We start from the raw sequence: 17,457 nt of genomic DNA, 5'->3' as shown, positions 1-17,457 counted from the left end.
AGAGCATCTGTCAAGCTTTTACTGCAGTCTGCCTCTCCATTGGGATGATTTACCACTTTATTTGGAGTCAAGGGGGGGGTAATCTTCCTATTGGAACACCTATTCTGGGGACAACTGTCTAAAAGAGGAATTTCCCTCTAATTTCTGTTTCATCTCTGGAAGTGTAACCAAAAGTAAATGTACACAGTGTCAAAAATAAGTAACCTGGCAGTGATTTTAACCCTTCCCTACTGTATCCAGAACTTGTCCACAAAACTTTTGGCTATACATACACTTTAACTGGCTTTTGTAAAACAAAACAAAAATGTACTTATAGGTGATTTTCCAGGCCCTGTTATCTATATCAGTGTTGTGTCGCTTGTTTTTTGCTAAGAGTGGTAGCTCATGTAGGAATTTCACTGCACAGCACTGTCACATTAATATTGAATATCAAAATCTCTGTACTGGTATGGTTATTTTAACATTGTTACAGTACAGCTGCTTGCAGGAAACCTGTGATAAGAGAAATGTGTAGGCTACTATAGCTGACCTCTGTATGAAAATGCAAGTTGCCCATTTGTCTTTGGTTTTACTCTTTCCTGTGTGATTGACTTGACTAGTATGCAACCACTGAAGTCGGAAGCAAATTCTGTGCTGCTGTTCTTCACACCTTTTTTTTTTTTTTTTTTTTCTCCAAACCTGAAGCTCAGAAAACACTGAATCCATTAATATATTTAACAGCCAAGCAAACAACATTTTCATAAGGAAAGATTATAAATGGCAGCCTCCATATTTCTATCCTCACAGGTTCCCTTTAAACCATATTAATAGGAGACCTAATATTCAATTTATTAAAGCGGAACTTCAGTCATTTTTTTCAACTTTCCATCTATTAAATCTTCTGCCCTTTTTTTTTTTTTTTTTTTTTACTTTGGATAGTAAAACCTTTTTATTCTGCCAGTAAATACCTTATACAGCCCACTTCATGTTTCATGTCTGGTAAAAAGCCTAGGCTTATGACATCATGCACAGCTCTCTCTCTCATTCTGGGAGAGTTTGCCAGGAAGGGAGGGGGATGAGTCATAAGAGGGCCAATGAGAGCTACAGAGCTGGAGGTGTGCCTCAGTGTGTGTCTGTGTAAATCCAGGAAGTGAACAGGCAGCAGCTTCAGCTGCCCACAGTTAAAATGGTTGCAGCCAGACTCAGTGGAGGGAGATTTCTGCAGCATATTTGGCAAGTACAGAATCCCAGTATATATAAAATAATATGCAAAGTGGTTGCTTCGTAATGGCAAAGATGCTTTTATTACAAATTATGTGAGCAGGCTGCAGTTCCTCTTTAAGCTATAATAATGATAATTTTATTATTTGCAATGATATTTTATTTTCAGCAATAAAAACAGTTGCTAGTTTGAAAATAAGGATTGTTATGAAAAGCAATAATCATTATAGATAATAGTTACGGAAATGGTTATAATCGCTATAAAGTAAAAAATAGTGGATTAAGCCTGTACTCCACAAAAACAATACAATACAGTATCTCTAATTTTAACCACTTCAGCCCCGGAAGGATTTACCCCCTTCCTGACCAGAGCACTTTTTACAATTTGGCACTGCGTCGCTTTAACTGCTAATTGCGCGGTCATGCAATGCTGTACACAAACAAAATTTGCGTCCTTTTCTTCCCACAAATAGAACTTTCTTTTGATGGTATTTGATCACCTCTGCCGTTTTTATTTTTTGCGCTATAAGCGGAAAAAGACCGAAAATTTTGAAAAAAAATGATGTTTTCTACTTTTTGTTCTAAAAAAAATCCAATAAACTCAATTTTAGTCATACATTTAGGCCAAAATGTATTCGGCCACATGTCTTTGGTAAAAAAAATGTCAATAAGTGTATATTTATTGGTTTGCGCAAAAGTTATAGCGTCTACAAGCTAGGGTACATTTTCTGGAATTTACACAGCTTTTAGTTTATGACTGCCTATGTCATTTCTTGAGGTGTTAAAATGGCAAGGCAGTACAAACCCCCCCCCAAATGACCCCATTTTGGAAAGTAGACACCCCAAGGAAATTGCTGAGAGGCATGTTGAGCCCATTGAATATTAATTTTTTTTGTCCCAAGTGATTGAATAATGACAAAAAAAAAAATTACAAAAAGTTGTCACTAAATGATATATTGCTCTCACAGGAAATGGGCATATGTGGAATTGCACCCCGAAATACATTCAGCTGCTTCTCCTGAGTACGGGGATACCACATGTGTGGGACTTTTTGGGAGCCTAGCCGCGTACGGGGCCCCGAAAACCAATCACCACCTTCAGGATTTCTAAGGGTGTAAATTTTTGATTTCACTCTTCACTGCCTATCACAGTTTGGGAGGCCATGGAATGCCCAGGTGGCACAAACCCCCCCCCCCCCAAATGACCCCATTTTGGAAAGTAGACACCCCAAGCTATTTGCTGAGAGGCATGGTATTTTGCAGCTCTCATTTGTTTTTGAAAATGAAGAAAGACAAGAAAAAACTTTTTTTTTTTCTTTTTTCAAATTTCAAAACTTTGTGACAAAAAGTGAGGTTTGCAAAATACTCACTATACCTCTCAGCAAATAGCTTGGGGTGTCTACTTTCCAAAATAGGGTCATTTGGGTGGGGGTTTGTGCCACCTGGGCATTCCATTGCCTCCGAAACTGTGATAGGCAGTGAAGAGTGAAATCAAAAATTTACACCCTTAGAAAGCCTGAAGGACGGTGCTTGGTTTTCGGGGTCCCGTACGTGGCTAGGCCCCAAAAAAGTCTCACACATGTGGTATCCCCGTACTCAGGAGAAGCAACAGAATGTATTTTGGGGTGTAATTTCACATATTCCCACGGCATGTTTGAGCAATATATCATTTAGTGACAACTTTGTGCAAAAAAAAAAAAAAAAAATTTGTCTCTTTCCCGCAACTTGTGTCACAATTTAAAATATTCCATGGACTCGACATGCCTCTCAGCAAATAGCGTGGGGTGTCTACTTTCCAAAATGGGGTCATTTGGGGGGGTTTTGAACTGTCCTGTCCTTTAGAAGCTTATGTCACACATCACCCACTCTTCTAACCACTTGAAGACAAAGCCCTTTCTGACACTTTTTGTTTACATGAAAAATTGTTTTTTTTTTTTGCAAGAAAATTACTTTGAACCTCCAAACATTATATATTTTTTTAAAGCAAATGCCTTACAGATTAAAAGGTGGGTGTTTCATTTTTTTTTTCACACAGTATTTGCGCAGCGATTTTTCAAATGCATTTTTTGGGGAAAAAACACACTTTTTTAAATTTTAATGCACTGAAACACACTATATTGCCCAAATGTTTGATGGAATAAAAAAGATGATCTTAGGCCGAGTACATGGATACCAAACATGACATGCTTTAAAATTGCGCACAAACGTGCAGTGGCCCTCGATCTGACCTTCGCGGTGATACCTCACATGCATGGTGCAATTGCTGTTTACATTTGATGCCAAACCAACGCTTGCGTTCGCCTTAGCGGGAGAGCTTTTTTTTTTTTTTTCATAATTATTTTTTTGCTTTTTTATCTTATTTTTAAACTGTTCCTTTCATTTTTTATTTTTTTTAATCATTTTTATTGTTATCTCAGGGAATGTAAATATCCCCAATGATAGCAATAGGTAGTGACAGGTACTCTTTTTTGAAAAAATTGGGGTCTATTAGACCTTAGATCTCTCCTCTGCCCTCAAAGCATCTGACCACACCAAGATCGGTGTGATAAAATGCTTTCCCAATTTCCCAATGGCGCTGTTTACATCCGGCGAAATCTAAGTCATGAAATGCTCGTAGCTTCCGGTTTCTTAGGCCATAGAGATGTTTGGAGCCACTCTGGTCTCTGATCAGCTCTATGGTCAGCTGGCTGAATCACCGGCTGCATTCTCAGGTTCCCTGTTGAGACAGGAGAGCCAGAGAAAAATACGGAAGACGGTTGGGGGGGCATTACCTCCCACTGCTTGTAAAAGCAGTCTAGAGGCTAATTAGCCGCTAGGATTGCTTTTACATGAAAGCCGACCGCTGGCTGAAAAGAATGATACCAAGGTGATACCTAAACCTGCAGGCATCATTCTGGTATAACCACTCAAAGTCGTGAATGCCGTACCTGAAGACAAAAAAATGGTTAACAATAAAACACAGTAAACTGTAAAGTTTAAAAAATTGCATACCTGAAAAGCAAACATGATAAAACATAATAACAATAAAACATTGCAGAATAGAATACAGTAAAAAAGAGCAGAACAATAGAGAGAGAGAGAACAATAAAACAACTATTTTTTTTTTTTTTTTAATATTTTTTTTTTTTTACACTTTTTTTGTAACTAACTTTTATAACTGTAACCGGTTCCAGGTTCGGGTCTCTCAAAATGCGATGGCATCTTGGGAGACCCTGTGAAAGTGTGCCTAGTTTGTGCAATGCTGTACCCTACGCTAATACTCAACTAGTGCATGGTAGCGTTCAAAACATTCACCAATGCAAAGACCAGGATTGTCAGGACAAGAGGGACAATAATAGCGGGTGTCACGCCTGTATTCGCGCTTGCTGCAGACACATCATCTTTTTGGGGGGGGTTCGTTGGGTAGGGGTACTCGGGAGGACATAAAGAAAATGCCTCTCATGCAGCCGATTGCATTTAGTTGGGGATGTGAATAGGGGAAGTACGGGCGCTGCAGAAGTGGTGGGTTCCGAATTATTAGGATTGGCAAATGCAGCAGGAAGAGCATTATGGGCACGACGGGCCTGTGTTTGTCTTCTTGGTGGCAGCGGGACACTACTTGTGCTTGCCACCTCACCAGCTTGAACTGTACTTATGGGACTTGCCACGTCACCAAGTGTTACTGCAGTGCTGGTTTGACCACGACCTAGGCCGCTGGTGCTGGCCAGTTCACCAAAACGCTACCAAAAAAACTGTTAGCGATCGCATGGATCAGGCCTGACTCAGCGAACACTGCAGTTATGCGTTTAGTGTTTTGTAAGTGACAGTGATCGATCGATACTGCACTTGGGTGGGCTGGGCTGGGCGGAGAGGCAAAACGCAGGTGCTAGCAGGTATCTGGGCTGATCCCGCTAACACTGCGTTTTTGGGAACCCTAAACTGCTGGGGATGCTAGTATAGATCTGATCGGATCAGATATTGATCCGTTCAGATACTATACCACTAAGGGAGGCGTATGCTGCGTGCGTGGGTGTTAGCGGTACTGGCGCTAATCTGACGCTGCCTGGGGCAACGCATATCACCGCCGGGCGATCAAGGGGCTAAACCTTTATTCGGTAATAAACGGCGGGTGCCCTGACACTATAAAAAATAAACGAACTAACCAGCGTCACCCGTAACAGTTATACAGTGATCAGTGGTGAAAGGGTTAACTAGGGGGCAATCAAGGGGTTAAAACATTTATTAGGTAGTATATGGGGGTCCCTGTCGCTATAAAATGCTGATGGCGAACCTAAATATTTACCTCCCTTACTAGCGTCACCAGCGACACTAATACAGCGATCAGAAAAATGATCGCTTAGCGACACTGGTGACGGGGGGTGATCAAGGGGTTAAAACTTTATTGGGGGGTTAGGGGGGTATCCTAGACCTAAAGGGGGCTAACACTAACTGCCCTACCACACTAACTGTCACAAACTGACACCATGCAGTAATCAGAAAAAAAAAAAACTGCTTGGTGTCAGTGTGACGGGGGGGGGGGGGGGGGTGATTGGGGGGGATCGGGGGTGTAATGTATGCCTGGCATGTTCTACTGTGTGTGTGTGTGTGTGTGTGTGTTGTGCACTCACATTACAGTCCTCTCTCCTCGGCTGACATCATTTCACAGAGGCAGGGAAATGATCCCATTGGCTGGGAGCGATCGCGAGGGGGGGGGCCACGAATGGATGGCCTCCCCCTCACCTCCGACTGCCGACGTACATCGTCGTGCGGCGGTCGGCAACTGGTTAAGCCATGCTGTTGTGTTCTGGGGTCTACCTTTGTTTTCTACACAATAAAGGCCATCTCTGTATTAAATAATAAGTGCACTTTAAGTCAAGGCACATAAAAAAAAGATCAACAAATTGTGTATCGCTTTTATATAAAAATCAAAACACAATAGCAAATCATCAAATGTGAACATAGAAACTCAAAAAAGTAAAGGCTACCTAAAATTGCATCCTCCAATATCCTTGTGCAATATGTGATGTCATAAATATATACTAATAAATGTGTATAATCCCACGCTCCCTTCCCTTCTGTGTTCCTAATAATGTGTGTAGTCAGATGGCAGCTAGCCAAATGTGTTCCCAAAACTATTCAATAAAATGTTTGTGTATACACAGCGGGTGAAATAAGCATTGAACACGTCACCATTTTTCTAGGTAAATATATTTCTAAAGGTGCTACTGACACGAAAATTTTCACCACGTCTGTAACAACCCACGCAGTCCATACATACAAAGAAACCAAAACAAATAAGTTCAAAAACTCTCCAAGCTCTCCATGATGGCGGACGTGTAAACTGTGAGCTCCGGACCCATACATTGCCTCTGCATAGCTTCATCTGCCACCGATCGCCACAGGGGTAAGCCATATCAGCTCCTAAGACCTCCAGGCACCTCATGGTCAAATACGGAGACCAGAGGGAACATTACCGGTCCTTTTCAGCGCCGCAGCCTACCGTCACTATGGACCGCTACCTCACTAGGTCTCAATCCCAGGTCTCAATTACACAAGGAGACCCGGAAGATTACGTCCGCACCCTAATATCGGAGGATGACTCACAGCCGGCTCCCCCAGTCAGCACCCCCACTGCAGCAACCACCACCCACCTATGCTTTATTAACCCCTGAGTTGCTGGATATCAAGCTCCAGGCCTTTGCACACCAACTCACTAGGGGCATAGCTCAGGAAGTGGGGAGGATCTCCAGGAAAATGAGGGGCGAAATAGATCAGCTTGGTGAGCGTACAGCAACACTTGAGACGAAATTTGATGAGAATATTCACTATATGCAAGATTTAGAAGAGGAAAACGCGTCCCAACTACAACTCCAGCAGGAAGATCTGGAAAACAGACGCCAAAATCTCAGGATCCGTGGAGTGTCAGAAAAAGTGTCTGATAACAACATCAGATCATTCCTGCTAGGCCAGTTCAACAGTCTGGCTCCAGACATTGCTGACATTGACTGGCGTATGGACCTTGCCCACAGATCCCTGGCACCTAAACCCCCGGCGAGACCTAGACCGCGAGATATCGTGGTGAGATTCCACTATTATGAGCACAAAGAAGTGCTCACTCTGGCAGCTCACAACAGATCCCACATTAGATACAAAGGGGACAAAATCCAAATTTTTAGAGACCTCTCCCTGATCACTGTGGCAAAAAGGTGCTCTTTACGGCCTATTATTTCCTATCTCCAGCAACATAAGATTTCCTACTATTGGGGCTTCCAGCTCTGTCTCTCCGTCATGGAAGATGGCGTTCAACACATCCTCCGAGACCTGCAAGAAGGGGACTCTCTCCTTAAGAATATGGGCCTGCCACCACTACCAGCGAAGATTGTCAACCAATTCCCACTACTCCCCGGCCCCCATGGCCCCTTCTCGGATCTGGACCCGGTGAGAGGGAGAGGAGCGAAAGCCTACTCTACACCACAACGTGCCCAGCACTCCCAGCCACCAACCTGACCACCTGTCAGATAATCTTCATGATTCCTCTCTTAGGGTTCCTACCCCCCTGTCACCAGTCACAACGGTTTGATTTTTGATCTTTGTTTCTTATGTTTTCTTCCACTGAGATGCCTTGGAACTGGTTTTCTTTCTAGATAACTCATTGAAGGTTTATAGGGAGACTCTTGCTTGCTCAAGCCAAAGATGCCTCACCATCACTGGAGACTGCCTTGCTCCCCCTACTTTCCCCTGACTACGGTTGGGGACGCTTGAGATGCTTTTGCTTCTCAGGCCTGCAACTGTTGTTCCTATTTTACCTTTTTAGGCCACTTTGGCCTGCTTGTTACCACGCTACTGAACTCTATCCAGTTTTTTTCCCTGAGGACCCTTTTTATTTTTAAGTTTTTATCTTTTTTTTGTTCTCATTGATGTTGTATCTCTTGCCTTCCAGGTTACAGTATACTGTACTATTAGTTACAAGAATAATGCTTCTCTCCCATACCATAGGGGGGACTACCCAATGCATTAAGGGTACTCTGGCGTACTAAGTTACCCCAATTATGGCTCTAAAGATATTGTCCTATAACATCAAGATACAATGGCTGGCTCTGAAGGAATTCAGGGCCTCTGGCGCGGACGTGATCCTGATTCAGGAGACGCACTTCCGAGCCGGAGGTTGGTTAAAATTTGCTTCCAAACACTTCCCGGTATCATATATGGCATCGGACTCATCTGGCAAGGCTGGAGTTGCAGTACTTGTCAGGCGCTCCTGTCCTCTCCAGATCCAGTCCTCCCACTTGGACCCGCATGGTTGATACGTAATACTGCAATGTGCGTTCATGTCTAATCCTCTTACCCTTATTAATGTTTATGCTCCTAATTCAGGTCAGCTTCAATTCCTCACTGAAACATTTGGCCCTTCACGGTAGTGGGGGGGATTTCAATGCTATCCTCTCTCCTAGAGATAGGTGATCTTTATTCCAAACTAAGCTACCTCTCCCAATGCGATCACTAGCATCCTCCTTCTGTCAATTGACACGGCTCATTACCTCTTTGATGCCTGGAGGATAAAACACCCCACCAGCAAACAGTTTTCGTTCTACTCCCCCCCCCCCCCCACACATAATGTTCTCCAGGTAAACTAGTTCTTCGTAACTGCCCCCTTCTGCCTATATGTCTTCTGCTCTAAGCCCTATCACCTGGTCAGAACATGCCCCCCTAACCCTAGATCTTTCACTCCCCACTGCTTATCCCAAGACATGCCATTGGAGACTCAATGAATCTTTACTGAACTACCCTGAAACCAAAACTGAACTTCTCTCGGCACTAACCAAATACTTTCAACTCAACACAGTTTTTCCTGTCTATCCACCCTTTGGAAGGCTCATAAGATTTTTTTTTCAGAGGGCAGTGTATTTCTGTGAGCTCCCGCAGGAAGAAAGATGCAGCCCGTTTAAAGATCTCTTTACTAGCTAAACTGCTAACTGCTGAACATGCTCTGGTGCCTTCTCCCACGGTGGCCCTGCTGAGGACAGTGACCTCGTTGAGAAATTGGATAAAATCTGTGGACATGTCCGCTATAGCTAAATCCCTTTTGTGGGCCATACAGAGATTCTATGAGTTCCCCAATAAGCCCCACATCATGTTAGTCTCCAGACTCAATCCTAGACCCTTTCAATCCTTTCCTGACCATTTAAAACAATCAGATGGTACCCCTACCCATTGCCCACAGACTATGAACCGGGTCTTTGGGGACTTCTATAATAAACTATATAATTGTTTAACCCCCGCCCTTCATCCCCCATTTGATCAAGGGTCGTTCGAGACCTTCTTGGACGCTATCCAGCTTCCTAAGCTGGGCATGACGGACCTATTAACATTAAATGCCCCCATTACTTAAGACGAACTGACCAACACTATCAAACACATACCCTCCCGAAAATACCCTGGACCAGACGGCCTTCCTTATTCTTACTATAAGACATTCTGTTCGACCATAACGCCCCATTTACTGTCTCTATATAACTCTCTTTTACAAGGCAATCTGCCCCATCACACCTCTCTACATTCCCACATTTCGGTCATACCCAAGCCGGGCAAAGACCCATCCCTTCCAGATAATTATAGACCAATAGCTCTTTTAAATACTGACTACAAAATTTTACAAAAATTCTGGCCAATCGTTAATCCCAATTTCTGACAAAATTGATCGACAAGGACTAAGTGGGTTTCGTTCCTACCAGACACACGGGAGACAATACCAGATGCACCATAGACATTTTAAATCGAGTACGCAGACCTGCCATAATACTCCGCTTAGATGATCAGAAAGCGTTTGACAGATTGAGCTGACCCTACGTGTTCGCCACCCTAACCATATTTGGATTCCGAGGCCCTTTTTTATCTGCTCTATACACCATTTATTCCAACCCTTCATCCCAGGTCCGAATGGCCTCCTTTTTATCTCAGATATTCTCAATGACTAACGACACCAGCCAAGGCTGTCCCCTCTCCCCGTTACTTTTTATCTATTGTCTAGAACCCCTAATAGAGGCTATCTGGTCCCAACCTGACATCTGAGGTATACCCATGCGCCTAAGGGAATATAAATTCTCTTTATTTGCAGATGACATTCTATCGACTCTCACTAACCCTCATATTTCCCTCCTTTCCCTCTTTACACTCCCTACTATCGAAATTCAGTGATCTGTCCGGGTATAAAATTAACACCTCTAAAACGGAGGCACTGCCTCTTGTTCCTCTGTTTAAAGAAATCGGTGACACGTTAAAGCGTTGGAACCCACTCCCGATATCTTGGATTGGTAGGATCAATGTACTAAAAATGTCTGTTATGCCTGAACTGCTATATCTCTTTGAGACCCTACCGATTCCTATCCCCATGTCACAACTAAAATTAGTCAAACGTTGGCTCCTTAATTTCCTTTGGAATGACAAAGCCCATAGGATAGCAAGCTCTGTGCTCTTCTCCTCTAGGCATGGGGGGGGGGGGTCTGGGTGCCCCGGATGTCTATAATACTATTTATCTTCTCACCTTTGGGCAGTGGTGGTCTGGTCCAGCCTAGCAGCCCTGAATAGATGGACAGAAATCAGAAATCGAGACAGGCTCGTTGTTTCCCCACACACCCCTGCTCCCTTGTCTGGTCGCCCACTCTGTTTCAAGACCCCAAACTCTATAGCTTATGTTTAAGTTCTGTGCTGTTCACACTAAAACTCTGGCGCACTTGTTCCAACAAATTCTGCCTCTTTTCGCCATGCCCCCCATTATCTAATGTACTCTTCAACCCACTGCTCTGACAGCCTATCCCACTCCTGTATGGCCCCCTGGACACAGGCTGGCCTGTTTCAACTCCGCCATTTCATTCACCCAGCCACCCGTAAATTCCAAACCTTTACTAACCTCCAGTTTAAATACCAACTCCCCAAAAATTTGCACTACTCTCACCTCCAAATTAGTCATTATCTGTCAGCTCTCTCCCCTACCCTTATTTTACCTAAACCAACAACCTTTAAACTTATCTGCTCCCAAGGCCCCCATCAAACACGATTAATCTCTGTTATTTACGAAATACTCCAAGACTCATCCCCACTTTCAGATGATCTTCACGCTTACATGCGAAAATGGGCCCAAATCACCCAAAAGCCTATTTCTCCCCCTCAGTGGGGCAAAATCTGGACCCACACCTTCAACATATCCCGCTACGTGACGCAGAGGGAGACAGCGTTCAAAATATTGTTGTTCTTGTATAGAACACCAGAGATCTTACACCCTTATGATCCCTCTCTGTTGGAGATGTGGTAAGACCAGAGGCACTCATTACCATATATTCTGGCAATGTGAGTTAATAACACCTTTCTGGTCCATGGTGATGTCCCTGCTCCGACCTACTTGAGTCTCCTCTCCCATTGGACCCGCTACTTCTCCTTGGCCTCTCCTTGCCAGGTTTGGGGAAAATCTCGAACAAACTAGCTTCATATATTTTATTAGCAGCTAAGAGAATTATCCCAATGTGCTGGTTGACCCCCGACCCACCCTCTCAGGAACAGCTTCTCAATTTCATTGCCGAAATTTGCAGAATGGAGCACATGACGGCATTGGTTGAGGATGCTGTTGACAGATTTGATGGGGTCTGGGAGATATGGGAGAAATCTGAGTGGTTCTCCTCCTTGACCCTATTTGGTTCACAATTTTCTTTCCATCCTCCCTGATATAGCACCCCTTCATACTCCCACCTCCCTTGATGACTCCTAGATGCCACCCAGATTAATATCCCCTTACCTTATGGTATACGGTTTTACTTTGTTCAAAATTGCTACATACTCCCAGATAATTTTTTGTTATAGCCCTTAACTGGCCTGTTTTATACAGCTCTTTTTATGGATACACCTCTATTCTCGCCCTGGATACCTGTAACCTGTTTTTGTTTTGTTTTTTTTTTAATTAATTCTAGCTCTTATCGAGCTTTCTGTGCTGTATTTGTAATGTGAAAATATTTAATAAAAATACAGTTCTAAAAAAAAAAAGATGTACACCTTGTGCTACTCTTCTTAAATCATTCACCCTTGTGAGTCTTCTATATCAATAATATACTGTGGCTCCCACCACCTTTCACCGCTGCGCTCACCTCCATATAGTCCTGTTCCTAGGTCCAAGAACGCGTTCCCCTGATGAAGTATATACAACCAGGCTTCACTGCTGTTTAGTCTCCTTTCCTCAATGGGTATTCCCTTTTATGATTATAACCCATGATGGTGCCTTTTTTTTTTACATCTGTGTAGCTTTAGGGAAATTTCCCTTCACTGCCTGTCCCATAGCTAAAACTAAGAAAAAATCCCTCAAAGTGAGGGAATCCCTAGTTGCCACCAGGGTCTCACCACAACTAGTGTCCCTTTTCAGGGGTTCTCCTGTATTTCTGTTAAGTGACAAACCAAATTTGGGAGTGGATGAATCTCCTCAATGGGGGCACAGACCGTAATAAAACCTGACAGGAGTTCTAATCCCTCTCTACTCTTCCCAAAACAAAAGAAAAAAAGGTTTGCCTCTTAGTTATAATTTAAAGTGGTTGTAAACCTCAGACATGAAAAATGAAAAAAATGTTCATCCTTCTTCTATACTGAGTACTTGCCTCTCTCTAAATCTGATTGTGATTTTCCTCCGCTGCCTGGTTCCTCTGTTATCAACATGACCCAGTTCTGGCAGCTTTTCCCAACATCAAGAGTTAAAATAGTGATGGGGAGGGAGCTGCAGCACAGTCTCTAACTCTCTAAAATGCCTAAAAAATGCCCAACAACAAGCCAGCAGGTGGACCAAGCCTGCCTTTTAGTTACAGTCACAGGTTTTCATTGTGCACAACTAACTACAGCCTTCCAGCCATTTGTGTCCTAACAACTAATGACAAATTGATAAGAAGGAGGCCGGGTGCCTGCATGGCATCTTTATTTGCCTCCACTCCCGTCCCTCTCCATCAGCAATGCGGTCAACTGTCAAAAAAATTTTAGCCAATTGAAACTGTTTTTGCAGATCAAGCAGAGGAAAAAAATATGGATATATAAATAAGAAAAATATGAATAAGAATCCAAATTACATGAGGTCCAGTGTGAAGTTTCTACAGTCAGTGATGATTTGGGGGGCCATGTCATCTGCTGGTGTTGGTCTACTGTTTTAGCAAGTCCAAAGTCAGATCAGCCCTCTACCAGGAAATCCTAGAGCACTTCTGCTGACCAGCTTTATGGAGATGCCGATTTCATTTTCCATCAGGACCTGGCACCTGCCTACACTGCCAAAAATACCAATACCTGGTTTAATGATCACTGTGCTTGATTGGCCAGCAAAATCGCCTGATCTAAACCCCATAGAGAATAGATAAGAGACATCAGACCTAACAATGCAGACAAGCTGAAAGCCACTATCAAAGAAACCTGGGCTTCCATATCACCTCAGCAGTGCCACAGGCTGAGCGCCTCCATGCTACGCCGCATTTATGCAACAATTCATGCAAAAGGAGCCCTGACAAAAGTATTGAGTGCATACTGTACTGTACATGGACATACTTTTTAGTGAGCCAAAATTTCAAAAATCCTTTTTTTATTGGTCTCATGTAATATTCAAATTTTTGGAGATACTGAATTTTGGGTATTCACTAGCTGTAAACCATAATCAAGAAATGTTTGAAATAGATCGCTCTGTGTGTAGCGCATCTATATAAAATATAGGGGTTTCACTTTTTGAATTGAATTACTGAAATAAATTAACTTTTTGATATTATAATTTTATGAGATGCACCTGTATAATGTCAATGGCATGGCCTGCAAATAGTCCAGACCTCAATCCAATTGAAAATCTATGGTGGAAATTAAAGAAAATTATCCATGACAAGGCTCCAACCTGCAAAGCTGATCTGGCAACTGCAATAAAAGAAAGTTGGAGCCGGATTGATGAAGAATATTGTTTGTTTATAGGTTGATGATTAATCCATGCCTCTGACAATTCAAGCTGTTATAAAAGCCAGAGGTGGTTCAACAAAGTGATTCCATATTTTTCCTTCTGCTTGATCTGCAAAACAGTTGCAATTGACTCCAGTTTTTTCTCTCTTTTTTTATTTCTTTAAGTGTTTCCTGACCGCTTCCCAACCGCCTCATGCAGATATACTGCGGCAGAAGGGCACGTACAGGCAGATTAACGTACCTGTATGTTGCCCTTTAAAAGTTGGCTTGCAAGCGCCCGCCAGGAGCTCCGTGACCGTGATCGCGGGTGCCACGGACTCCATGTCCGCGGGGATACCTGCAATTGTCTCATGGTGAGGAAGAACGGGGTGATGCTAATGTAAAAAAGCATCTCCCCGTTCAGCCTAATGACACTCTCACTGATCACAGCTCCCTGTAATCGGGAGCGGTGATCAGTGTAGTGTCACACACAGCCCCTCCCCCCACAGTTAGAATCACTACCTAGGACACACTTAACCCCTACAGCCCCACCTAGTGGTTAACCCCCTCACTGCCAGTCACATTTACATAGTAATCAATGCATTTTTAATTGCACTGATTGCTGTATAAATGTGAATGGTGGCAAAATTGTCCGCCATAATGTCGCAGTCACGATAAAATTCGCTGATCGCCGCCATTAAAAATGCCATAAAACTATCCCCTATTTTGTAGACACTATAACTTTTGCGCAAACCAATCAATAAACGCTTATTACGATTTTTTTATAGTGCAAAAAATAAAAACCGCAGAGGTGATCAAATACCACCAAAAGAAAGCTCTGTTTGTGGGAAAAAAAGGATGTCCATTTTGTTTGGGAGCCACGTCGCACGACCGGGCAATTGTCAGTTAAAGCGACGCAGTGCCGAATCGCAAAAAGTGCTCTGGTCTTTGGCCAGCCAAATGGTTCGGGGCAGAAGTGGCTAACCACTTCCGGACTGCCTGCTGTCGTTGTAAATATAAAAAGTAACAAGTAAAATAAGAAAAAAAAAATTTCAAGCGCCCTGCCCTGCCGAGCTCGCGTGCAGAAGCGGACACATACGTAAGTCGCACCCACATATGAGAACAGATTTTAAACCACACATATGAGGTATTGCTGCAATCGTTAGAGCGAGAGCAATAATTCTAGCACTAGACCTCCTCTGTAACTCAAAACTGGTATCCTGTAGAAATTTGTAAACAAGTGCCAAAGTTTGTCGCCATTCCACGAGCGGGCGCAATTTTGAAGCATGACACGTTAGGTATCAATTTACTCGGTGTAACATTATCTTTCACAATATAGAAAAAAATTGGGCTAATGTTACTGGTTTATTATTTTTTAATTCAAAAAGGTGTATTTTTTCCCCAAAAATTGCATTTGTTAGACCGCTGCACAAATACGGTGTGACATAGTATTGCAACGACCATTTTACCATAAAATGCAATTTTATTCTCTAGGGTGTTTTGAAAAAAAAAAAAAAAATAAAAATATATATATATATAATTGGGGGTTCTAAGTAATTTTCTAGCAAAAAAAATGATTTTAACATGTAAACAAGTTTGTAATATAGGCCTTAAGTGGTTAAAGCCAAAAGGTTGGAATGTTAAATGAAAATAGTTTTGAGGCATGTCTGTGATTAGATTTTTTTTCTACACAATTAAACATTTCCAAGAGCGGTAATTCCATACAAGAATTAATTGATGAGATGGCCAGGTGCCAATAATTGCTTTCATTAAAACTTGGTAGCCTACACTTTTAGAAGGTTACAAAATCTCCCTTCTTCAGGGCTGAAAAAAAAAATTACATCCTAAGCAGTTGGACTGTGCTCCCTGTATGCATTTCAAAGTTTGAATCTCGGTTCTAAAAGCAATGTACTTCCATTTGATATTTGAAAATAAATTTATTTTAATAATGGAATACTTTTAACTATGTGCTCAAATTAAGCTCTGCCATGTCAAGAAACTGATCTGTGTTAGATCCTAAAAGGTCTACATACATATTTTTAAATGTTGGTAGCAGATCATTTATGTAGACAGGTGATGATTTAGGTTTTTGCTATAATTGTAAATCTAAAATGGTAAATGTAACTGGTAAGAACTACACATGATCACTGTCAGTTAATATTTACAACTGTTTCATTCTTTCAGAGTACATTTGTCAACAGACCAGCTCTAGGCATTTTACCCCCTGAGAATTTCACTGAAAAACTGGAGGAATCCTTGTTATCTGTAAGTACAAAAAGCTAACTTGTCATAAACACTGTGCTCATAAAGACACTACAGTTGTGGAAAATAAACTGCACAAATTTGTTATTTTGTTAAAAAAAAATGTAGCTTGTCTTGATTCCTCCAAACAACCTTTTTTTATTTATTGCCCTCCGGAATAAGACGCACACCCCTGGTCCATTTAAGAACTACATAATGTTTTGTTATGGCATTCTTCTATGTTACTGTATGTTGGCGTCTTTAAGCTTGCTGATTTCTTTTTTTCTGCTATGTATCATTAAGATTGTCAAATACACTCTTAAAAACAATAAAAATGTATTGAATGAAAAACTCTTTAGTTTAAACCTACACTTATAACATGTACATGTACAGAATACGTTTTTTTTTTTTTTTTTTTTCAATAGGCCTGTATGTTTTCACCATTTGTTGATTTCATGTGATTGTTCATTTTATAATTTTGTTAAAATATGACATGTAAAATACATTCTCTTTTTCTCTTTTTTTTCTCTTATAGATTGGACCAAAGGGGTTGACCCAAGTAATTACAATGTCCTGTGGATCATGCTCAAATGAAAATGCTTTTAAATCAATATTTATGTGGTACAGAGTAAGTTCAAACTCTTACATGGTTTGGGCTATAAATTTGCTATACTGCGGGTAAAGGATGAATAAAATCTGAGCTTGGGTTTTTGTGTGGTGGATGTGTGTTGAAACAAAATACAGCAGGCCGTACTTTTTCCAGGGAAGCGCAATGTGAGGCAATCCACCACCTGGCACCACACGGTGGCCAATATAATTTAATGAAAAGTGAACAGTGCACTGTTGTGATTCCAATGCTTCTCATCATACACCAGCTACTATGTTGTAATGCAACAGCTGGTGTCAATAGACCCTTAAATCAGATCTTGCACTAAATCAAATGTTTCATTTTTACTTGGTGCACATGTACACTCGCTGAAGTAAGAAAAAAAAAACACCAGCAAAGAAAAGTTAAAAATTCAAGTATACAGTATACACCCGGCTTCCTCCCACAGAGCTTGGGTGGAAATGGTGTCACAATCCTTCCAGCAAGATCCTGAAAACACTG

At 42.0% G+C, this 17,457-nt stretch overlaps 1 protein-coding gene across 3 annotated transcripts in view; it reads left to right on the top strand.

Annotated features, from left to right (window-relative positions):
- ABAT (4-aminobutyrate aminotransferase) overlaps nt 1-17,457 on the top strand; it is a 585,676-nt gene that overhangs the window by 405,395 nt on the left and 162,824 nt on the right. For all 3 annotated transcript variants that reach the window (XM_073632986.1, XM_073632985.1, XM_073632987.1), the window contains exons 7-8: nt 16,293-16,373; nt 16,885-16,977. In XM_073632986.1, the coding sequence (XP_073489087.1) occupies nt 16,293-16,373; nt 16,885-16,977 (174 nt within the window). The remainder of the gene's footprint in view (nt 1-16,292; nt 16,374-16,884; nt 16,978-17,457) is intronic.

This window comes from Aquarana catesbeiana, linkage group LG06, assembly GCF_042186555.1.
Source record: "Aquarana catesbeiana isolate 2022-GZ linkage group LG06, ASM4218655v1, whole genome shotgun sequence".
Lineage (NCBI taxonomy): Eukaryota > Metazoa > Chordata > Amphibia > Anura > Ranidae > Aquarana > Aquarana catesbeiana.
The sequence above is the reverse complement of the archived record's forward strand: the minus strand, read 5'-3'. Positions and strand labels throughout refer to the sequence as shown.